General features: G+C 43.0%; 1 protein-coding gene and 1 non-coding gene across 2 annotated transcripts in view; one reads left to right on the plus strand and one right to left on the minus strand.

Moving 5' to 3' along the window:
* GAS7 (growth arrest specific 7) overlaps positions 1–24,848 on the minus strand; it is a 146,250-nt gene that overhangs the window by 79,801 nt on the left and 41,601 nt on the right. The window contains exon 2 of the mRNA XM_066614235.1: positions 10,728–10,845. Coding sequence (XP_066470332.1) covers positions 10,728–10,773 — 46 coding nt within the window. The 5' untranslated portion in view covers positions 10,774–10,845. The remainder of the gene's footprint in view (positions 1–10,727; positions 10,846–24,848) is intronic.
* TRNAQ-CUG (transfer RNA glutamine (anticodon CUG)) lies at positions 12,279–12,350 on the plus strand. The gene has a single exon. It is a non-coding gene; the product is annotated as a tRNA-Gln (tRNA).

The following is a 24,848-nucleotide window of genomic DNA, read 5'->3' on the forward strand; positions in this document are numbered from 1 at the left end:
CACACAGGGATAGTTTACGTGAACTTACTTCTTCTACTGAGTCAGATATTTCAGTCCATCTAACCCATATTGTTGATACTGATTAGCAGTGGCTCTCCAGAATTTCAGATATGGATCATTCTCAGTAATACCTGGACAAGCCAGAGGCTGAAACCCTTGCATGCAAAATAGGTACTCCATTCATTGAACTGTGTCCAAGGTAAGGTATCTCTTTCTTTCTTGTCTTTTTGCCATTACCTATTTATTGCTTTAATCCAGGGGTGCACAAACCCCGGCGCTGGGGCCACTTGCGGCCCTCGAAGACTCCCAACGCGGCCCTCAGCGACACCCCAGTCTCCAGTGAGCCTCTGGCCCTCCGGAAACTTGCTGGAGCCCGCACTGGCCCGATGTAACTGCTCTCAGCTTGAGGGTGACTGTTTGACCTCTCACGTTAGCTGTGGGATGAGGGCTCCCTCCACTGCTTGCTGATTCACATCTGTGATGCAGTAGCGGCAGCAAAGAAAAGGCTGGCCTTGCCTTGTGTGCGGCCCTTTATAGGCCTTGAGTTATTGCATGACCTTCATTCATTCATACAAGTTCCACCTCTAGTATATTAATTTATGTAAACTTATGTAAATTTATTCAAATGTAAATTCATTCTTTCCCCCCCCCCCGGTCCCCGACACGGTGTCAGAGAGATGATGTAGCCCTCTTGCCAAAAAGTTTGGACACCCCTGCTTTAATCCAACCAATAGCTCCAATTGTTTGGCTGACTGGCTGTTTAACATTCACTGTTAATATGAATTGCTTTAATAGCTTTTATTGTTTCATATTTTAATTGCTTTATGTTCACTACGTAGAGAGCCTCTGTTCATGTTAATTGGTGGGCTAGTAATTTAGGAAATAAATCTATTACATCACATTTATTACTAAATATTTCAGTATTTGTTAAACCAAACCCTAAACTTTATAATACACACGTGCTGGAATCCAAATGATACTGACTGTTGCAATAAAGCAGTATTTGCAAAGTTTGTCCTCCGGTGTACCACTTCACATGATCCACCTACACAGCGTACCACCGGAAGTAACTGGCAATGACATCACAGATGCGATGTGACAAACACAGTAAGAGGCTCAGGGTGAACAGGAGGGTTTTTTAAAGCTCTGCCCACGAAGCCAAGCTTCCTCTCACTGTTTTTGTGTCATGTTCCTGTTCTTGCTGGTAGGTGGCAGATGTCCAGGGGTCTCACAAGTACCACCAGACACCACATTAAGTACCACTGGTGATACCCGTACCACTGGTTGAGAAACACTGCAAAAGAGCATAAACTTCTAACTTCAGATCTAGCATTTTGGTATATCAAGTGAAAGAATTTTTTTAATTTCTGTAGTATATCTCAGAATTTCATTTTAAAGGCCATTTTCAGACAAACACCCCAAGTTTCCATTTCTACTCTGAGCTTTCTTCCCTTTAAGATTTTCCCCATCAATAATACTCATCATACTGATTACATTCAACTGTTCACAATAAAATTAGGTGTTACTCCAATAAAGCAATAAAAAGAAGGGAAAATCTTACGTACATGCCCATAGGCTCTCCAGATCTTTTCAATACGCATATCTGTAGGGCGCAGTCTCAAAAATATTTAGCATGTGGAAGTTCCAGTCACAAGTAGGTAGGGTTGCCATATGTCCAGAATGTCCAGTTTGTCATGGAAATTCACTCTCTGATCTGGTTCCCTTTGAATTCCTCAATTAGGGTTGAAATACGTGGGGGGAGTGGTCATCCATCCATCCTTCCAACTGCTTTCTGCCCACAGGTTCCTGTTTGTAGGGCTACTTCTGGACTTGCATGTCAAAGAATAGGAGAGGCTACCACTAGTGTACAGGAGCAGCTCTTGTGATTTGTGGACACAACAGTGTTTTGGTAAGGGGCAACCCTTTCAGGCCAAGACAAGGTGGCTACCTAGGGCAGGTGGTCTGGTCTAGAGGGCAGAGCCTCCATTTGCCTGAAGATAACATCCACAGGTCACCAGTTCAAGGCCACCGGCACCGTGAGACCTTGAAGCAGCTGACAAGCTGAGCCGAGTTATGCCATCTGCTCTGAGCGTGGGAGGATGGAGGCCAGCATGTGAAACCAGATCAGAAAGAAACATCTGAATGTTGTGGTTCTTGGAAGATAGAACCTTCTTTCAATTGTAAAAATCCCTACAGGGATTTAAATAGCCTGCCTATGTAAACCGCCTTGAATAAAGTCTGAGGAGAAATCTGACGACCAAGAAAGGCGGTATATAAATACCTGTATTATTATTACCTAATAGGCTTTGCAGAAAGTTTAGCACAAACCCAACAGGGTCACAGTAAGTGTGAACTTGAAGCCTTTGGGACAGTACTGATTTTAAAATGGTTGACCCTTAGTCAGTGCTTCTCAAACTTGCTGCTACATCCACTGAAGAGGTCTACATCTGCTGAAGAGTCCTATTTGCTGAGCATACCTGGAACACATATACTTGCATCACACAACCTACTCTCTGGGCATTGCAAGGATAGATCAGGAGCCATGGGCCAGCTAGCTACCTCTTGTGAGGATGCCTGCCTGAATTATTGAGCATCCCATTAAAGAGCCCCCAGATAAGCCTCCAAGAAACACACTCTCCCTTCCCTCAAATGCCTCAAAACAAAGTTTGAAAACTGCCCTAGAAGTTCGGCAGACACAAACTGGCTAATGCAACAAGCATAAATTGCAAAATTAGTAAAAAGATGCATAATATGCCATATTTTCCTAATTTGCATAATATGCAAAAAGGGGTATCCAGATTTGAGGAACTGGAATAGGACCATCTTATATGCAGGGCTAGCTGTCAGGGACAGAGTCATAAGAGAGCCAAGCTTCATTACAACGTCAACTTGTTAGGACTTTTGAGCAGCAGCTGGAGACCATTAAATGTTCAGCTCACTTGTGGGGTCAAAAGCTCTTTATGTGGTAAATGTGTAATCGGCTACCATGCAATTGTTGATGTTTGTGCAATTCTAGATTTGGTTTCATCTACAGGAACTCACACTGAGGAAACAAAGGAACGTAACCTTCAGTGAGCAGGGGAAACATGATTTAAGTTAGCAAAGCTAGGAAACCCAATTTCTTTTTTCTTCATCTTAAAAATAAGGTACATGTTTCATTAGAAAAAGTCTCACATGTAATTTTCCTACTCTTCTCCTTCTCTAGCACCTGCATTTTTGTCTCCACTACATGGTTAATATAACTCTTCAGCAAATTGGCAAATGGAATGCCTGACTGGCTGAAAACCAGGATCCTGGACAAAATATGCATGAAATGCAAAGAGATGAAACTCCAATTTAAGAACAACTGCAAGAAGAATGCCACTATAACCATTACCTTACGCCATTATACTGGGACAGGTACAGCCCAATCATTTACCTGTTTTCTCAGAATTAAGCCCATTCTCAGAATTAAGCCCAGGGAGGGATCCTGCTTAGTAAATGTGTTTAAGATGATAGAATACTTTTTGCCCTATGAGTCTCAAGCAATCTCTGTGTTGTACAGGACAATATCAGAATTTCAGAGTCCAATGAAAAAGAAGCGTTATGAAAATTATTCAAAACTCTCATCATCGTTTTTGGCTTTCTGACAGTCTCTGTCCTGACCACAAATAACAAACTCTCAATTTCATTTGGGGCTAGAGACACTGCTTTTAATCATAGATTGTAACCTAAAGAACAAAAATTGGCTTACGTTCACAAAGAATTGGGAGGGGGGAAAACTAAGCTGTACAACAACTACAAGGCTGACATAAAACCTGAGCTCCAGCTTTATATTTCTTGAGTCAACAGATACATTCAACCAACTGGTCATATGCTTGAGATGAAACTTACGGTTGATTGAGCAAACAAATCTGAAAATGGGCATTTCATTTGCTTTGTCAGTTAACAGAGATCACTACAAATTATGGACTGATATACTACTTTATTCTTCACTGCACTCATGATCAGTACCTTAACCTGATCACTGATGTTTCTATAATCGTGGCAGGATCCCAAATCCAAACACATCATCTGGGATAAATGATAGAGAGATGGAGCAAGCGGACATCTGGGACAGGTTAGCAATGGTTACGAACCTTGAAGTGAATTGCTGCTGAAATTCCAAGTTCTCATAGCTCAGGACCCATTGTGTGTGTACCACCCACTCACGATCATTGTTCCATCTACAGCAGATGGCCAAAGTCTCATGCCTCAAGTTTTTTTCTCCCTAAACAGCTTTCAAAAGGTTGAATGTGATTTACATGTTCAACAAGAGACAAAATATAAGAAGCAACAACAGTGCTACTATATTTGACCTGCTGCCCTTATTAAGCTCAGAGTAATAACTGGGGCCGGACAGGTCGGGCACCGATCAAAGACCCACATCTGTAAAGGGCCAACCCCTGAATTCCCTCCAGAAGTGGTGGTACAAGGCAGCTGAAAAGATAAATCACAATGCCACCATGCCCAACACCACCATCTACAAATGGGAGCATTCATTAGAAGTCCCTGCAGCATGATAAAGCCTCAGGAAGATGGGATTACTGATGAGTGGGGAGGGTAGCAGGACCTGTTGCCACCCACTGCCAATAATCTTCAAGGGGAGACCAATTCAGGAATGCACCACAACAATACCAAGCGCAAGGCCTTACTCCAGGGCTCCCAACAATCCGTCTGACTTGACTAAGCCCCTGGGAAAACTAATAAGCTCTTCATCTACCATCTTGAAAATATTGAAATGAAAGCATTAACGTGTTTAACATTATTTTAACAACTGTCACTATATTACATGATCTTTAATGCATATTAGTCACTATATTACATTATAAGTCTGGTCTAGAGGGTAGAGCCTCCGTTAGCCCGTAACAACAGAAGGTCGCCAGTTCAAGGACGCCGGCAGCTCCCTGAACAGCTGAGAATAGTGAGACCTTGAAGCAGCTGACAAGCTGAGCTGAGTGATTCCGCCTGCTCTTGGTGTGAGCAAGAAGCGTCTTGGCTGCCCTCCATGCGAGAGATGGAGCTGCTTGTCAGCCTGCGTGGGAGACCTGGAGGCCAGAAGTGAGACCAAACCAGGAAGATCCATTCTGAAATGCGGTTGGTTCTTGAAAGAGAGAATCTCTATGATTGTGAAAATCCCCTTGAGGGATTTAGAAACGCCTGCCTATGTAAACTGCCTTGAATAAAGTCAGAGGAGTAATCCGATGACCAGAAAGGCGGTCTATAAATACCGTTGTTCTTGTTCTTGTTATTATTGCTATTATCATCTTAATGCATGATTTAGTCTTGCCTGGGGGAAGGTGACCCTACCACTCCACCCTAGCAGGCTGTGATAAATAACAGCTCCATTTGTCTAGGAAAACAAATTGAATAGGAAGACTCTTCTAGAACTTGCAACAACATCATCATCATTATCAACACAACCAAATACAAAAAGCCTTGGTTCTAATCCTGATTATGCTTGAAATCAGAGGAATCAAAAGTGCAGAACACCAGCTATAATACCTTATGTCTAGACAGGGTTAACTAGAAGAGACTCAACATTTCACATGTGGTACTGACTGGGGCCTCTGAGGAGAATTTTATCAGGGGGTACAAAGTTCCTTTTGGGCCCCTTCCCAAAGAGGGAGGTGGTGAAACAGAGTGGGGGGTGGTAATGGGGGGTGGACAGAATGGGAGCAAAACAGACAGGGGGAAAGTGGCAAAAGCAACTCTTTGGAGCCCAGTCTACCAGTTTTCTCAACGCAGAGTTCAGGTCTACCTGCCTGCCTGGTGTTGGCAGCTAGATACAGTAATACGGAAAACCAAACATTCCTAAGTCTCGCTAAAATCTTTCATATACTGAAAATCATTACAGGAGATTAGTATCATTTTATTTAGGCTCACACTAGAATGGAATGTGACCTGTGTTTACCAAAACGGAGGCCTACAGTAGCTGCAGTCCCTCAGCTATGTTGCTGAGTTCCTATACACTCCTTCATGGTTAGCAGATTCACAAGCCAAAGAGCTACTGCAGTAGGTCGGTTCCTCCCCCCCACCCCCAGATGTGACACTGTTAAGGAACATATGCATTCCTGGGCCTGGTGCATGTGGCTCCTAGCAGTAGTCACAGCCAAGTGTCCATGGTAATGCCCCAGCATCCCACATGGGCAGTGAGTCTGGGTGAGATTGGAAAATGGAAGATCCCAGGAAATTTCTGGGGCCACTCCTTGGCTCCTGGGCCCCCTTTCTGACCCTGGGCCTGGGTAAAAATTACCCCCTTTATCCCCCTCTCCTAGGCTCTGGTACTGACACCAAAACACAAATATTTTTTGCCTTATAGCCATGAGAGGAGGAATCAAAAGCTATCAGGTATGGCAGGAATAATGTACAATATTGTGCCCTTAACATTAGCCAACTGTAAAGGTTTGGAAAGGACAGATCAGACTGCAATCTTGACTGTCAGAATAGAAGCTCTCTTTGCAAACACAAATAATTTGTCATGCACACCTCACAAATTCAAGTTCTGGCTAATTCAGCTCTTGCCTTGCTAGAACTCGGCAGAGCCAAGATGGAATATGAGGCACTACGCACATAATTGGAAATGGGAGCAGCTGCTAAGGGCAGCTCTAAGCAGAATTTTTCTCTGTTTCAAAGAGATCAATTCTTCACAGAATGTGTAGCAAACAAGCCCAGCCAGAATCAGGTGGAGGGAAAAAATTCTGAGTTTAAGTCCTGTTGTGACAGAGTCAAAACTCTTGCTTGCGTGCAATGTAAGCTTCTCCCACGTCTAAAGCAATAGTTAGTTGCTTCTGGTCCAATGAGCTTTATCGAAACCACAACTTCTTTGTAGAAAAAAAAACTGAAAGGAGAATTACAGATTTCTGAAGGGTTTTAGATATTTCCTCCACTGAAAAAGTGAAGGAAACTCAGAATTTCCAAATGTCCTTTATTTTAAAAGGACAAGCCATACGTCAACAGGATGTCTCTAGTTGTGCAATATCTCCACTCCAACAAAGCGAACAGTCTTTTCTTATTTCAGCCTGACTGTTCAGAATGTCATCTGCTCACCTAGTAACTCTAGGGGAGTTCTGCCTGAAGTCTTGTCCCTTTTAACCTTTGCCAACAAAACAATCTCCCTACTCACACAGTCTTGTCCACAAGCACCCAAATACACCCGCAGACAAAAATTAAACATGCATGTATCTATGATATAATACTAACATGGTAATATACAGTACACAAAAGGAGAGCAATCTCTCAGCAACACAGGTTACAACAATAAATCATTCACAGTTGTCACAGAGAATGATTCAAGATACCTTAATAATGCCCAGGTATTTGGTAAAGGAGACATGAGCTCCCTCTAGTGCCCCAAGTCCTGGGTCTTGACCAAACCAAGTGAAATTTTTGGATGAACTAGCCTGTTCATTCTTCACTCCATGACAACTCTCTGAATACTGATTTGGTTCATATATTGTATTCTTCAAAAAAAATTATAAACCTAAATTTTAAATATCAGTCCAATGCTCACACTCGGCTTAAAGGAAGAAAAATGAGGAATATTTTGTAATGCAGTATCAACCTTGAAGATTGAGATGATGGAATAAAGATGGTGCACATGCTCAGGACACCATTCTATGTTACAAGTCAACTCCTGCTCAATTTCCACATCCATTTCTAAATAGATCAGAAAAGATCTAGTGGTACTAGCCTTGAAAATTGGGATGTTTATATCCCATCTCTCAAAATAAAAATTTTACCAGGTGGCTCATACTGTGTAAGTTTATGACACAATATTGATTTGAAGTTCAAATAAATGCTCTCTCACCTTCTGCAATCATTTTCAAAGGGGAGGAGAGACAGATGCAAAATAGACTGGAATATGGTTTATGAAATAAGGCCTCTGAAAATACTGGGCTGTATGACTATAACTGAACAACACTGAGTACCGCCTGTATTAGAGGAGCTTGACAGTGAACCAACCCTAGAAGAACTTCACATGGCTCTGGACTCCCTTGCCTCTGGCAAGGCACCTGGGAAAGACAGCATCTCTGCTGAGGTCCTAAAGTGCTGCAAAGAGATCATCACCACTGAGCTGCATGAAATCCTCTGCTGGAGATAAGGTGGAGTACCACAGAACATGAGGGATGCAAACATCGTCACACTGTACAAGAACAAAGGCGACAGGGGTGACTGCAATAACTACTGCGGCATCTCTCTCCCTAGCGTTGTAGGAAAGCTGTTTGCCCAAGTTGCACTAAAGAAGCTTCAGGTACTTGCAGAGAGCATCTATCCAGAATCGCAGTGCGGATTCCGAGCCAACAGGTCCACCACTGATATAGTATTCTCCATTAGACAGCTGCAGGAGAAATGCAGAGAACAACGACAGCCACTCTTTATAGCCTTCATAGATCTCACGAAGGCTTTCAACCTGGTCAGCAGGGACGGCCTCTTCAAGATTCTCCCCAAGATTGGATGTCCACCCAGACTCCTCAGCATCATCAGGTCTTTCCACGAGGACATGAAGGGCACTGTAGTCTTTGATGGCTCCACATCAGATCCCTTTGACATCCGAAGTGGAGTGAAGTAGGGATGTGTTCTTGCACCGACCTTGATTGGGATTTTCTTCGCTGTCCTGCTGAAGCATGCCTTTGGAACTGCAAGAGAAGGCATCTATCTCTGGACCAGATCAGACAGAAAGCTCTTCAACCTCAGTTTCAACTGAGAGCAAAGTCCAGCTGAAATGTCTGCGTAACTTCCTCTTTTCCGAAGATGCAGCTGTCACCGCCCAAAGATCACTCTGCCAAAGATCTCTAGCACCTCATGAATCGTTTTAGCAAGGCCTGCCAAGACTTTGGACTGACGATCAGCCTTAAGAAAACACAGGTCATGGTTCAGGATGTGGACTCACCTCCCTGCATTACAATCTCTGAGCATGAACTGGAGGTTGTCCATGACTTTGTGTACCCTGGCTCAACGATCTCCGACACTCTTTCTCTCAATACGAAGCTAAACAAACGCATCGGTAAAGCAGCTACCACGTTTTCCAGATTCACAAAGAGAGTCTGGTCCAACAAGAAGCTGACGGAACATACCAAGATCCAGGTCTACAGAGCTTGCGTCCTGAGTACACTTCTGTACTGCAGCGAGTGATGAACTCTTCACTCACAACAGGAGAGGAAACTGAAAGCTTTCCACATGCGCTGCCTCTGACACATCCTCGGTATCCCCTGGCAGGACAAAGTTCCAAACAACACAGTCCTCGAACAATCTGGAATCCCTAGCATGTATGCACTGCTGAAACAGAGACGCCTGCATTGGCTCGGTCATGTTGTGAGAATGGATGATGGCCGGATCCCAAAGGATTCTCCTCTATGGAGAACTCGTGCAGGAAAAGCGCCCTACAGGTAGACCACAGCTGCGATACAAGGACATCTGCAAGAGGGATCTGAAGGCCTTAGGAATGGATCTCATCAGGTGGGAAACCTTGGCCTCTGAGCATCCCGCTTGGAGGCAGGCTGTGCAGCATGGCCTCTCCCAGTTTGAAGAGGCACTTGCCCAACAGACTGAGGCAAAGAGGCAAAGAAGGAAGGCCCGTAGCCAGGGAGACACACCAGAGACAGACTACATTTGCTCCCAGTGTGGAAGGGATTGTCACTCCCAAATTGGCCTTTTAAGCCACACTAGATGCTGTTCCAGAACCACTTTTCAAAGCGCGATACCATAGTCTTCAGAGACTGAAGGATGCCAATGAATGATGAGTATAACTACAAACCCAAGAGAGTTGGAGCTGCCAGCTTGCAATTTGAACATATTGGATAGGTCTTTAAAAGCCCAGGAAAAACCAGGAACCAGCACAGACAGTTTCTCCTGTCACATTCAACCCCTTCTCTCCCATAGTTGTGGCAGCAAACAGAACTCCAGTTTCACCCTGCTTTTCCCTCCTAACTATTACATTGTAGGACTACATTAACCCTTGTCCATCATTTCAAAAACAAAATTGCTTCAGTGCCTGCCAAGAACAAAGACAATTTAAAATAAAAGGAACTCAGAATTTACACAGAAGAGAAATCTCCACTACCCAGCCCAGAAGAAGGTGCCCAGGGACTGCAAGCTTTTAAACTCTGGCCATGATAGATTTTTGAACAAACTAAAATAGCTTCAAGCCGCAACTGCTCCAAAAGCACAATAGGAGCTGTTTCTAATGCTCACTTGCTTAGAACTTTCTGAACTTTTAAGAACTCTCATTCCCTGGGTCATCCTCCCCAACAGAGTGAACTTTTTGCTCTGAAGAATCCAAATTAAGGTCATTTCACCAGCTGAGAAAATGCAAGAGATCCAGGCATGAAGCAAGGCTGAATTGGAATGAGATACTGGAGAAATGTCAAACCATTTCCATGGTTGTTTCAGTGTAGAAGGAGAGCCAAGTCTGGTTTGCTGTGAAAGTTTTGCTCACACTACGGTGCTATGTGGTTAATGAAGACACTATACCAAAAATACATTTTTATTTCTATTCAACAATTTTGCTTTTAAGCTTTGAGTATGCATGATTTTGTTTATATAGGCCTTTAAAATGTTCAATACAATCATGTCACAGCACCAACTGAGTTTTATTTTGCAGGAATGACATATGTTATTAATGAATAATTGCCTACCATTTGAGAGAAGGCATACATTTCTAAACAAACAAAATGAGGCACATAAATGAACAAACAAATGAAGCTTACCATTAGTGAAGGTGTTCACGTAGTACCTGCGGCCCTGGGGAGACATATAACTTTGCCAGCCTGGAGGGAGATGGCCATTCTGAGAGTCTTCTGTCTGAGGAATGACCTTCCTAGGTTTCTGTTGACAGAAAGACAGAAGTCTGCTGAACGGACTTTCAGGGAATGCAAAAAAAGTTTCAACAAAACAGGGAAGGTATGAAACTCTGATGAATCTTCTGATCTATACCCTGGGGGCAGGATACAGAAATCAGAGGAGTAAATACTGTTAAGAACCCAAACATCCCAATTATCTTACCATCTGCAGCCTGAGAAATATATTCTGGCTATCATCTGTAAGCACAGACATTCCCTTAGGGGCAGGGAAGATGGTGGAATGTTGAAGGGCCTGTATTGTCACTCTGGCAATCAAACATACTTCTGCATATAGCTTTTGGGAAAGAAACAAACACACAGTGCTTTGTCTCCCAGGCAGATTCACCGTAAAGCAGATTCCATGTCCATATTAGTAGGCTTACATGTATACAGATATATTTTGTTAGCAGTTATAAAATACATTGGAGGAACATCACATATAATACCTGCCAAACATCTGTAGGATCAAGTATAATAAGAATTTTGAGCAGGGGTGGAACACTGGTAATGGCAAATGGGAGAGCTTTTCCATAACTAAATGGTGATCACCTGTAATACTATTCTAACAAGGTTCAGTGATCTGCAGTGAAATATCCATTCATCAATATTCAGAATTCCTACAACTATATAGGAACTATCAATAGTACATGGTCAATATGGTATTTCTGTATAATGTAAGGTGAGTGGGAGACATGCATTTGAAACACATGTATCTGCTGCTGAGCGCCTACCTGAAGAACAAAGGGCCCAACTAATAATATGCCTTTTAAGACAATTGGCATGAGGCTACAAATTATCTGGTCATCCACACTTCAGATTCCGATCCATGTAATCACCTCCCCGCACCCCTTATAGATGATTTAATGCTCCATATTAATGCTCAAATTTAATGCTTCATATTGAGACAGAGCTAGTTTATGGCTTAAACATTAATGTAGTTTTCAAGCCTCCAAAACAAACTTTCCAGCACTAAATCCTGCTGAACAGCAGTTTAAAACCACCTAGCCACTTCCCTGGGTTCCTGAGGTGGGAAAAGCACCTTTTGAATGACAAAGGACAGGTTTTACACCTCCAACAGTCCTCACCAACCTCATGAAGAACTTTAGTTTAGAAGATGATCCAGCAGCCATCCACACAGCCACCACAATTGGGTGGCTGACACAACTGCAGAGCTCATCGTGGGTTTTTCCTAACATTGTGTCACCTCACCTAAGAATTCCATAGGATTCAATGGAGCAAAAACCTATAAGAACATTGGGCCTCAGAACTTTGTGTCCTTTGTTCCTTGGTTCACTCTCCTGTTCCTGTCTTGCAGGGAATTTCATAAAGTTGCGGTGGTGGTCTCCCCAAATCAATCCAGTATTCATCCAATCCTCCCTAGATATAAGATCATCATAGGAATCATCTTGCAACATAGGTGGTTCCATGGTGTAATGGTTAGCACTCTGGACTCTGAATCCAGCGATCCAAGTTCAAATCTTGGTGGAACCTGCAGCAACAAGAATCTTTTGGCATCTTGCCTAGATGTCTTTAAGAGGGATTGGACCAATTTCTGGAAAAGTCCATCACAGGCTACACGTCATGATGGGTATGTGCAAGCTCCTGGTTTTACACAATGAGATTGTGTCCTGTTGTGTGCTCCCTGAAGCGTTTGGTGGACCACTGTGAGATACAGGAAGCTGGACTAGATGGGCCTTTGGCCTGATCCAGCACGGCTCTTATATTCTCTCTGTTCACCCTCTCCGTTCAGAAGCAAGAGCATCAAAAAAAGTGGTAGAGAGTGAGACTTTAAATTCTAGAGTTTCAAAAAAAACTAATTGGCTTCCTTTTATCAAATCAGGGTGTCAAAATGGTTGGCAACCTTCAGTCTCGAAAGACTATGGTATAAGCCTACAGCACCATTCCTAGGCGGTCTCCCATCCAAGTACTAACCAGGCCTGACCCTGTTTAGCTTCTGAGATCAGACAAGATCGGGCATGTGCAGGGTCAAATAGCTAGTATATTAGAGAACCCTGAAACTTCATGTGAAAAACCAGCTTTATGTCAGCAGAACTCTATTGAGTCTCAACTTCTCAAGGGGAGCAGAACTCTATTGATTTTTATTGCAAAAAGGTGAAAGAACAGCACGGAGAACCACTGACTTTGTGGTTCCAATTACTGGTCTGTTTAAGACCCACTGCATTTGGCTCCCTTTGGTTTTGAAATTACACCAGAGTTATTTTAACCAGACTAACATGGAGACCAAGTGCCAATGACACTTGGATGACAATATCCAAGTATGGGCCCTCTTTGTTTTGCCCACTTCACCTATAGTAAGAGCCAAATGAAGGAGGCCCCCAAATTACACTTCACTTCCATCCTCCCATCATACAGTTTCTTATGTGACTCCAATGGCTGAGAAAAGCAATGTACAAAGCAGAAAGAAGGCTGGGCAATGTTCCAAGGTGACGACAAACAGCTGCGCATGAATAGCTGTGGCTGTGTACAAACAGCTGGGAATCTTCGACCTGGTTCCTCTCAGGCCAGTCAAGGGCAACATATGCTGTAGTACAAGCCCTGCTCTGATAGACGACGCAGGGAAAGAAACTGTACAAAGGTAGTAGGTCACTGATGGAGTAGCAAAGATGTAGCACCAAAGGCCCTTAAGTCTGATTATCATAGTAGCACAACAGCATTATTCATTGTACAGAGTGAATAATGAATATGAACAGAGCCAATGGCATTCCTTAGCAAAACACTGCTGTACAATTGCCAGGTGTTCACCGAGTCTCCACACCCGAGTCAGGCATTCCAGCAGGCCACCGTAGCCCAGACTATAATCCTCTGTCTGAGGATCCCCTGTAGATAACTTGAACTCCGAGGTTGTTCTGTGATTAACTTCAGCTGTTCTCTTTCTCAGGAAATGCTGCTATCATGACCTCTGTATTACCATCACCAATTCAATTCTCCCACCTCAGCTACAATCTGCTGGCACTGGAGGCTCACTCTCCTTTGCTCCTGAGGGCCAAACGACAGGTTACAAAAAATACATACTTTGGTCCCATTTTTTGCTTTTTAAAAGGTAAACAGGAGCCGAGGCGAAGGGGGAAATCAGGATTGGGACTGTGAAGAATTGGGACTTTCGGCAGTGCTGCTAGCAAAAATGCCTCTCTCCCAAAGCTGCGATAGCCCCAAAAGGGAAACTTCCATTGGTGCCAGTGCTTCCAAGCTTTGAGAGGCATTTTTGACAGGGCAACAGCACTCTACATGCTGCAGCCCTAATTCTCATTGGCCCAACCTACATGGCTACTGGCATTTACAAAATACAGGCAGTGCCAAACAACAGATTACTGAGCTTTGGCCCAGAATCCCAACATTACACAAGCTAAGCAGTGACCACTGTAAGACATTATCCAGTAGCAAAATCAGTATACACCCAAGAACACAAAAGCAATGGTACAGACCAGCTACCATACTGAAAACAAATTCTCATCTTTTTACTTAGCAATCACAATTTTGCACTCCTTGGTAGCACCCACCTGCGTACATCTATTCATGAAAAAAGTGAACAATCTCGCTTCCTGCAAAATACTTCTTGCCACAAATGCTCTATCACAGATTTGTTCATATGTTGCATTTCACACAAAGAACCACGTGGGGGCTGCTTTGTGCCAAACAGCTGAACTATACGTCAACCAGCTTGGAGAAAACAGTTGGTGCTACAGAGATTGTGGAAGACGTGGTGCACAACATGTCACTACAGACCCGAGGAAGGTTTCTCTTTGCACAAGAACATTTGTACTTCTGGAACCACAAGGGGCTAAGTGCAGAACAACATGTCCCAGGAGATATGTGGCTGACTGTCAGAAACAAGACCCATGTCCTTCCTCCAGTAACTAGTGAAAGTTAACACCCCACTAACTAAAGCAGAGCGGGCAGAAATCTTTTGAGCACCAAGTTGTCATGAACATGGTCCCTCTTCTCCCCAGCATGGCATCTTTTCCAGAGACTGTTGCTGGTGCCATTTTTGCACCTTTAAAAAAGAAAAAGAAAAAGAAAAAAGACTGTGGGCCCTTTAGGGGCAGAGAACCATTTATTTAGCTAAGGCTGGAATCCTAACCACAATTTCCTGAGAGTAAGCCCCAATGAGCAAAGTTGGACTTACTTCTGAGTAGACCTGGTTAGGCTTGTGCCCTGAGTGAACTACTTTTTGTTGAAAAGCAGTATATAAACATTCTTTACCACCACCACCACAATATTGTGTTGTTACATTACATATTACACAATAATATATGTTTTAATGAGAAAATGTAATGCCATGCTCAGAGCTCCCTACCTTCAAGGGAGTCAACAGATTGCAACACTGGCTAAATGCCAGGTAAGTGCTCCAAGAAGGGTACGCTGCTGCTGGCCCAACCATGAGGCCCGTTGAAGCAGGTTGCATCAGCGGTGGATTGAATGAGGTCCAAGGAGGCAATGCATCTGGGGCGCAATTTCACCCTGAGTCTGTCACTGTCGCCTCCCTTCAACCCACCAGTAATACAGTGAAATGTGATGAAACAAACTGCATTGAAATATATGTATCCTACCACAAAGATATTCTTCCTGCTCGCTCAAATGAGAAGCGGATCATTCCCCCCTCCCCATTTTCCTCTTCATGCAGTTTCCTTATAGTCAGAAATGCAGGACCTCTGTTTTTAATGTACAGGTATGCGCCACTTGACAGGGATATGTTCTTTCATCCCCGCTGTTATGCGATTAGGTTGTTAAGCAAATGTTCTACCCAATCAAGTGCCTTTGATGTGTAAATAGACACTCCTACCAGACACTTGCTGGCTGCACAGGCTACTAGAGATAGACTGCCTCTTCTTTGCCTCAAGAGCCTCTCAGCTGTGTAAACAGGCACTCTGCTGCAGACTATAGGAGATGCGATTGCCTCATTAAGAACCTCTTTGTTGTGCTTTGATCACTGTCATATATGCCATACGTCATTATGCAGTCCATTGTTAAGCAGCACACACCTGTATAGGAACAGTGAGAATGAAGAAGCTCCTTCCTTTGTACTGTCCCTTTAAATAAGACCAGAAATCTTGCACTTCTGGGTCCAACAAAACCATGTGAGAAGCATGGTAAGGAGCTTTTATTTTTCCCTTCCTTAGATTAGAGATCTATAGTTGCCGCCTCTTGCCACAGCAGATTATGTTGCCCCTGCTAACACCTGAACTGCCACTGGGTTCTTAGAATTTTGTCTTCCCTTCTTGCTGGTGGTGGCTGCCCTCTCAGTGTCAATGCAACTACAGTGATCATTTAAATTCCACCATCATGCCCCCGATGCAGCACTACACTGGAGGCATTAAGGGAGAACCGTAAAGGCAGTTCTCGTCACCCAGTACTTTGAGGAGTGCCACTGCTGCTGTCTGCCCAATAAGCCCACCAGGACCAAACTATGGCACTAAAAGGGTCACCACTGATGCTTCTCATTGCTGCTCCCACTACATGATAAAGCCACCACTGAAGGAAGGGACCACAATGTCAAGGAGCCCCTCCAAGCCTGTCTGCTTCTACTCTAATTAACGAGCTGTTACCTTTTGCTACTCATTGCTAGGGGAAAGGAGACCAGAGAAGAAACAGAATTGGAGCTTAGAGTCATTTTTGGTGGTTTAGAAGGAATGAAGACAGATGAGGGATTGTAATACTAACTGTGACGTCACTAGGAAGGTGAAAGGGGTGCAGGCAACACTGTATTCTACCAAAAGTTATAGCCAAATAACCAGAAAAGGAAAACACAACTACCTTATGTAACAAAAAGTAGAATCTTAACTCAAAACTGATCAATGAGTTCTGTTCTGATCAATGAGTTCTGTTTACTAATACGTGTCTTAGTATACATATCTGAGTATAAACATTTGCTTTTACTCAAAGTGATCCCAGAAAGAATCTTTCAGTTTGGGAAAACATAACATTCTACCTGGATCCACTGAGACTGAATATGAACTTGCCATGATATTTTCACATGTAAAGTAATACAATCCTTGGAAACACTCTCATGATCTTTACTCTCTAGCATAGATAAGTAGAGATTGTGGGGGGTTTGAAGTTTGCATTTATGTCCTTAAAAGGCTCCACTTTCTGTAGCGCATAAAAGTACTGAATAAGCCAGTACCCCACCCTACCCTCTCACTTTGAAGAACCAACTCATAATCATACTAGTTATTAAAAATTCATACATTTGAAAATTGTTTAATTTTATTCTTTTTAGACTTTGATTTACCGTAGATACTCACGTATAGTACGTGAAATTTCTGCCAAGTAATCAAGCTCCAGTTCTCACTTCACCTGATCTCCAGGTCAATCAGAGGGCAGAGCCTTTCAACTCTGAACAGTTTCATTTCTCAAGCAACAGGCAAGCAGGCGCCAAGTTTCTCAAGCAGCAGGCAGGCAGGGCAGAGATCCTTTCTACTGCAACTGGGAAATTCCAGCCAAAGTTAACCTTTTAATCTCCTTCCTTCTGCTGTAGCCTGGTTCTGGTTCTGCTAGGCAAATGTTTGCAAAGCAGGTCTGTTCTTTGAAACACCAGGATGGGACCCTCCTTCCCAGGTTACAGTTCAGTGTACCATTACTTAAGAATAACACCCATGGAAAGCAGTGGGTCTACTTCTGAGTAAAAAGGGTTGCAAATATATGTAGCTGCCTTTCTCTGCTGTGAATTGAATTGCACACTCCCAGTTATGTGTTATATGCTGTATGTAGAGCTTCTGGCTTAACACACCAGACATCTTAAAGGTGGATTTGATTCATGGTTCAACCTTTTTCAGTTGCATATCCCTTGGCAGCCCATTTCCATAAATTGTACCCTTCCTATTAGCAAAATGTTTGTAATTAGTAAGACAAGCCCTCATCTCCTTCATATGAAAGCCCAGACAATGTATTCATCACATATTTTCTCTTTTCATCTGTTTGAAGAACAGAAGACTCTGCCTTTGCACTGTTTTGCACCAGAAGTGTGCTGAGAAATTCTGGGTGATTGAAAACCAGCACAGTAAAAAAGCTGAAACATATGGAAAGTGATCAATCACTGGTTCATACATGAATTGATGACCAAAAGCTAGACACTGGTGGGGCTTTCACAGCCAACTAGCTACCTCCCTTCCAGGCCGTGCATTCTGGAACACAGCCTGCCTTTCTCTGCCATTATGCCACTCTTTTTCAAGTACCCCTAAAAGGTCCTGTTGAGTGTCCCTAGGAGTACATGAATACCAGGTTGGGAACCACTGGTATGTTGTTTACAGTGCACTTACTCTGATAGTGTTTACAAAAAGGTGATGAAGACCGGAATTTAAAAAGAATAAAAAGGTATCTTATGATCTTTTACTGTGTTTTTAATAAATTCGAGACTACAGTTCTTAGGTAACAATTAGTGGCAGGCTATTTTTCAGGATCTGACCTCAAGTAAAATCGGACAAAACTATAGTCAGACACCTCCCTAAGTTTAACCCCCAACTTATCCAAGGGTCATAGAAAATTCCTTGGTTGTTGGCTCAAAACTTGCCCTCTGCTTATCTGTGGGGTTGACTTATAGGCCAGTATCTGCGATGATGACTTGGTGGGCGCTAGGTCTCTGCAGGATGCAGTTCTTTACATCATTTTTGTATGTTTGATGTTAGAATCTATTATAGTGGGTTTGGGTAGATGGAAGAGGGTATTTAGAAGGGCAAAAAAACACAACATTGAACTTGAAGCAAAATAATATGTATGATTATTTTAAGTTAATGCAAATTTACCCTACAAACATTTTCAAAAGAACCTGAAAAGTTAATATAAAATAAAGTGTATTTGAAATTTTTGGCACAAACTAAACATTTCTTTGTATAAAAAAAGTCTTACATATGATAATTAGAGGCAGACACCTGTATGAAGAAACAGATATGCTTTGACACAAGTATTAAGATGCAGATAGACCTGGGCTTCAGTAAAAATTGTGTATAGCTAGTTTGTTCTCTTAAATGGGCTATGTGCATAATATCCTGCTTTGCAAACAAATGCATTCCAAATCCACTGTGCAGGTTCACATGCAATTCCTTTTTGTTACAGTACTTGCATGAAGTGGGATCCCATGCAGATGCCTGCATGGAGAAGTCGTTAATCTTGTTTTCACAGCCAAACACTTTAGGGTTGCATATGTAGTACAGAATGGATGTTCTGCATGCACAGCACCCCTGTCATACACAGAAAAGATCAGATCATGGAAGCTTGTCTTACTCCAACAGCAATAATTGGTGGGGGGGGGGAGAAAAAGACTGTCCAACACTGATCCCCAACAATTACAATTTGACTCTAGGCATCCAAAAACATCTTTTGCTTTATACATGCGTAGCTGCTTCCTGTGAATGAACGTATTTCACCCCAACATTTGTTGCATTTTCCTCCCAAACACAAGAATTTGCTCTCCCACACAGCCCCAACGCTCTTTTCTGTCACCAGGTTCAGAAAACTAGTTACGGGTTTTGTTTTTTGTTTTCCAGATCCCAGGACTTCCCTCTCAGGAATGTTTGGCCAGCTGCATTATAACAATTTTATGCAGCACTAGGCACTCATTAAAGATGCTCTGAAACAAGCCTTCTTTTCCAAGCATGCCTCTTTTTAACAATTAACATAATTAGCTGTATCTTTCTCCTTCAGACAAGTCCGGTTGGTTTTGACCAAACCACTCAGTTACTTAGTGCTGAGTCTTAGAACTTGATCAGATTCTTCTGACCTGCCAAGACTTACATAGCATCAAAGAGGACTCTGAGAACAGAAGTGACCAACAAAAGATATAATTATGACTATGCAACAAGTGAAGGGCATAATGAGATATAAATCAAAGATTTCTCAACATGTCTTATTTTTCATTAATAATGCCATCTTACCATGTGTGCTTTTGTCAAAATTAAATCCAAAACCAAAGGTGGACAAAGGCTTGTTCTCTCTTTGCAAGATGAGCAAGGAACAACAACTCCTCCTCACTGCCAGTTCTGCAATCTTGTGTGCAAGCAAACAGCCAATGCCCAGAGTCAAAACTCAAGAGGAAGAGCCACTACTGAGAGGGGCCCCTCTGTGTGTCAAGTACTTTGGCACTTCCCTTTACCCAATTTTATTCTTGGGAAATCAAAGGATTCATTCTAGAGAGACTTTCCAGATGTGAAGCTTCTGGAGAGTTTTCCCCCTCACCAGCTTCCAAATGACTGCGTAGGTGATGGAGAGCACAAAGCCAGGGTCTGTGCCATGGACCAAGTGCTCCCCATGCACAGACAAGGGCTGCTTTGTCAAGCTTGTCTTGGTACAGTTGCAACCTCTTTAACTTTCTGTGTCCCTTTTCTGTCTTACAAGGGAACTTTTCCTTATAAAGTTAGGCCTTTGTATTCAGCACAGGAAAACGAAGGTCATGCAACTATATGAGGGACTTTGTGGGACAAGCTATAACTTATTAGCTGAAATGGGACAAGTGAATGCTTGTGTGCCCCCAACATGTGCATCTTCCAGCATTTTTTTCAGAGAGGAACTGTGAAAAGAGGCAAAAGAGTGCCCAGCATCATTCCTTCTCTGGTATCAATACTTCCTGCTCTTCACTCTGAACCAACTTTAGAACATTTACTACATGGACAGATTTTACTATGGTGTTCAAGTGCCAGAACATTCACAAAGTTGTCGCCAATCAATAGGAATTGCAGACCCATAATTACAGAAAGACAATAAGGGAGAAAAAAAATTATGCAACAGCAGCAATTTCAAGTGGTTGCAATTACCACTGAACTGGTGCAAAAAGCTAAATATCTGGGGAAATTAGGGCCCAGTCCTATCCAACTTTCAGCACTGATGCAGCCATGACAATGGGGCATGTGCTGAATCCTGTGGGGGGGGGGACAGTCACGGAGGCCTCCTCAAAGTAAGAAAACATTTGTTCCCTTCCTTTGGGGGCTGCATTGCGGCTGTATCAGGATTGGAAAATTGGATAGTTCTAGGCCCTTGGTTACACTCTCCCCTGAGACTCACAATTTCATGCTGACTGGCATGTCACTAACACCTATGGCAAAGTGATTGTGAAATTGTTTCACAACTCATTACACATTCAGGGGATGAATTGACACTGACTCACTTTATGGCACTTTCCTATGACATGGTAACTGAAACATGACTTAAAGTTGTGCTTGTGGTTAAAGAGTCACACAAATGCACACAACCAGTTTATTATGAACAGAGCTCAGACGTACTCTAACCTAGTGGTTCTCAACCTTTTAGCACCAGGATACACTTTTTAGAATCAGAATCTGTCAGGACCCACTGGAAGTGATGTCATGACCAGCAGTGACATCATCAAGCAGAAAGGTTTTTAACAATCATCAGTTGCAATCCTACCACACTTACCCGGGAGTAAGTCTCATTTACTATCATTGTTGAAAGCACATACATAGTAGCCTGTTAAAAGTACATTTGTGTAACATTTTTACAAATGCTGTCATATACCATAGTAGCATCAAGTGTAATATATTAAAAATAAAATATTGAAATGGGGACCCACCTGAAATTGGCTTACGACCCACCTAGTTTGAGAAACACTGCTCTATCCACATTAGATATTAACTGTAACGTGCATGCTTCACCTGGCTTAAACTAGTTGACAATGGTTCTCTACTTGCTGGCTTTATCATTTGCTTATGCTTTCTTTTTAGCAAAGGTTTTTTAAAATCTCTGTAGTTTGCTTTGAGTGCTCTGACATCTGAGCTTTGGAGATGCAACTCAGGTATTTTATAAATTAATCAATACACAATTACTTTCTAATCTGTCTATCATGTGAACTGGCCCTAAACATGACTATCATTCTTGCAGATAAGGTTAAATACATGTTTCTACCTAGTGTTTACTTTGCTGAGCTAAATTGTGAACACTGTCAGTGTGTGAACCAATGGAGATGACTAGCACCACATATGCTGAATCCTCAGATTAATGATGCTCATGGAAACAGCTTCACATGACTTCCTGAACCATCCTGATAAAGGACGCAACCTCCATGGTGAAAGTTCAGCCTTACTCAATAGATGAAAAACCACTTCTCATTTACAAACTGCAGGAAACTCCCACAAGAAAAGAGGGATTTTAGAAAGGAAACATCTGTGCATTCAGGGTATTTATTTCTGCAGAGGGAATGCAGTTTGTACTATTTACTGGGAAGTACAAGCCCTGCAAGTTTGTACTATTTACTGGGAAGTACAAGTCCTGCAAGTTTGTTATACTCCAAATTTAAAACAAATAAACAAAGCTGGAAGTGTGGCAAATACAGTAACAAACAGACTTGGGGCATAAACGTAAAGACTAACCGATTAATTATGGCATAAGTTTTTATGCACTAAAGTCTGTTTCAGATGCATCGTATACCAACCCTCAGTTTGAAAAAGCTCTGACTCAAACACAAGAGGCACAGTCTCCACAAAGCTATGCAAAACTAAAATGAATACATTTTGCCCATAATGTTTATTTGTATTTTCTTGCTGACACAGTTGTTTGCATGCATTTGTGGCATCAGGTGAAAGCCAGGAGAGTGGAGAACCCAGGCCAGTCTCAAAGCATTTGAATTGGGCTGATGGCAAGAGGCCACAAGTCCCACAGGCCTCAAGAAAGGTTACAACACTGATTTGTCAGAGCAATCAGCTTCCTCCTCCCCACTCCAGGGCTGGCTTAAGAGAAGCATTGCCTTTGGTTTGTTTCCCTGAAAAAACTACATGGCTGGCTGCACCTTGCTTGCACAGCAAATTTGAACCTGTAAACAAAAGTCACATCCTGGTAGCTTCCTGACTTGGAGCAAACAAAGTAGTGAGCAACACAAAAGAAGGTTCCCCAACCTTAGCTAACCTCATCAATTCCATGGCCAAATTTAATCCAGGGTTGTAGGTTAATTGAGGCCCTGACCTCTGGCTCAGGGGAAGAGTTCATTGCCACACCCTGGGCAGGGCTGCAAACAACAGAGGTACCCATCACAAGCAGGGGATCAGCGATCAAGGGCTATCATAGCACAAAATAAGCTCACCCCATATGCTTTCCTACAAGAGTTAATAGAAAGACTCCCCCCCCATCCTTATCTGCAGATTGGGTCTGAATAAGACCCAGTATTGCATATTCACTTATCTGCAGATGGGGTGCCCATCTTTTCTCTTTTCTCCTCACCTCCAGAGGGTCCTCCGAGCCCAGCCCAGCCCAGTAGAGGCCAAGGACAGAAGTCCACAGTCTCTGCCAGGCTCAGGCTGAGTCTTAGAGACGAAAAATTTCACTTCCGGTTTTTTGTAAACTCAGAAGTGACATTTTTTGCCTCTAAGGCTCAGAGTGAGCCTGACAGAGGCTGTGGACAGATGTCTGCAGCCTCTGCTAGGCCCAGAGGACCCTCCTGAGGCGAGAGGTACGGAGCTCCCCTCGCATCCAGAGGGTGAGGATAGGTGTCCCCTTGTATACACAAATTCAGGTATCTGCAGGGGGTTCCAGAACAGCTTCCCCACGCCTCCTAATGCCATATAAGGTATTAAAAACATCACTTCTGATTTCTCCATGAAACCAGAAGTCATGTGTTTTGAGCTCTAGAGCTCAGACTGAGCCTGACAGAGACCGTGGACTGATATCTGTGGCCTCTGCTGCGCTCAGAGGACCGCAGGTAAGGGAAGCAAAGCTCCCCTCGGCTCTGAAGGGCAGGGCGTTCGTCCGTATCTGTGGTTTCAGGTGACTGCAGGCGGTTCTCACATGGAACCCCATGGATACAGGGGCATGCCTATATTTCCTTGCCACATGATGTAATGATGGCACCTGTCCTAGATGCCTTTCATAGGGGACTGCCCAAATTTATGGAGGAAAAGTCCATCACAGGTTACAAGCCATGACTACTACTAAAACCCCTCTGGGGTTTGCCAGATACAACAGGATATAAGAATCTTGTTGTCTTGAGCTCTCCCTAAGGCAACTGGTGGGCCACTGTGAGATGCAGGAAACCAGATTACATGGGCACTTGGCCTGATCCAGTGTAGCTCTTTCTATGTTTTTACTGCACTCAATCCCTGCACCCACAATAGATCTTCCCTGTGTACACATTATGTTTTTCTTAAGAGGCATGCCCAATAATATATGAGGTAAGCACAATAATCATTCACAACAGCAACAGCAGGCCATTAAAGTTACCATGAGATTCTTATTTTTTTTTTTACTGCAGCCAACTAACAGAAATGCCCTTCTGCCAGAAATACAACATTCCTTAGAAATTACAGCCCTCCAGCGGTATTCGGTTCCCTCAGAAAGCACTATCTGGTGAATAGACACATTAGCCAGAATAGGATTTTTTTTTCTTAGTTTGTTTCAATGTAAACCGAAGGATTTGAATTAATGGTACACCTAAGAATGCAACATAAATGCAACAAATGAGAGTGAGATATACATGTGTCACACAACCAGAGATCTGGAATGTTCTGTAGCTCTCAGCTGATCAATGGCAGCCAACGGCAGAGTTTGTTACAGAGAACAGGTAAAAATGGCACTTAAGGGTCACTTATTTAAGAGCTAGAAAGCACTTGGGGCTCTTCAGTCTAGAAAGAAGGTGCCTGAGGGAGACACGATTGAGACATACATCTGTCATCCACAGACAGTCCCTACTAGGTCTCAGATTTGAGAAAGCGCTCTCATCTATGCCGATCAGTAGGGAGCCTACTGAGCCTGATTTCTGTGGATGTTTTGAAGAAAAGTGGTACCACTCAGATCACTGAGGTCGATAAAAGCAGCCAGGCATCTCAAAGCATTTCCACCCCTATTTGCAGAGAGCAGAGAATAATTCCAATCACAAACACTAGAAGAAAAGAGTAAGAGAACTCCTACAACAAAAGGCATATCCCAAAAGGCGGAAGTTGGCTTGCATTGCTGAATTAGCATTACTGAAAGCTTGTCAGCCTAATGAATTTCTGTTTTGCTTTTAAATTAGTGACAACTGGGAGTGAAGAGAGGCAC

Source organism: Tiliqua scincoides, chromosome 2 (assembly GCF_035046505.1).
Source record: "Tiliqua scincoides isolate rTilSci1 chromosome 2, rTilSci1.hap2, whole genome shotgun sequence".
Classification (NCBI taxonomy): Eukaryota; Metazoa; Chordata; class Lepidosauria; order Squamata; family Scincidae; genus Tiliqua; species Tiliqua scincoides.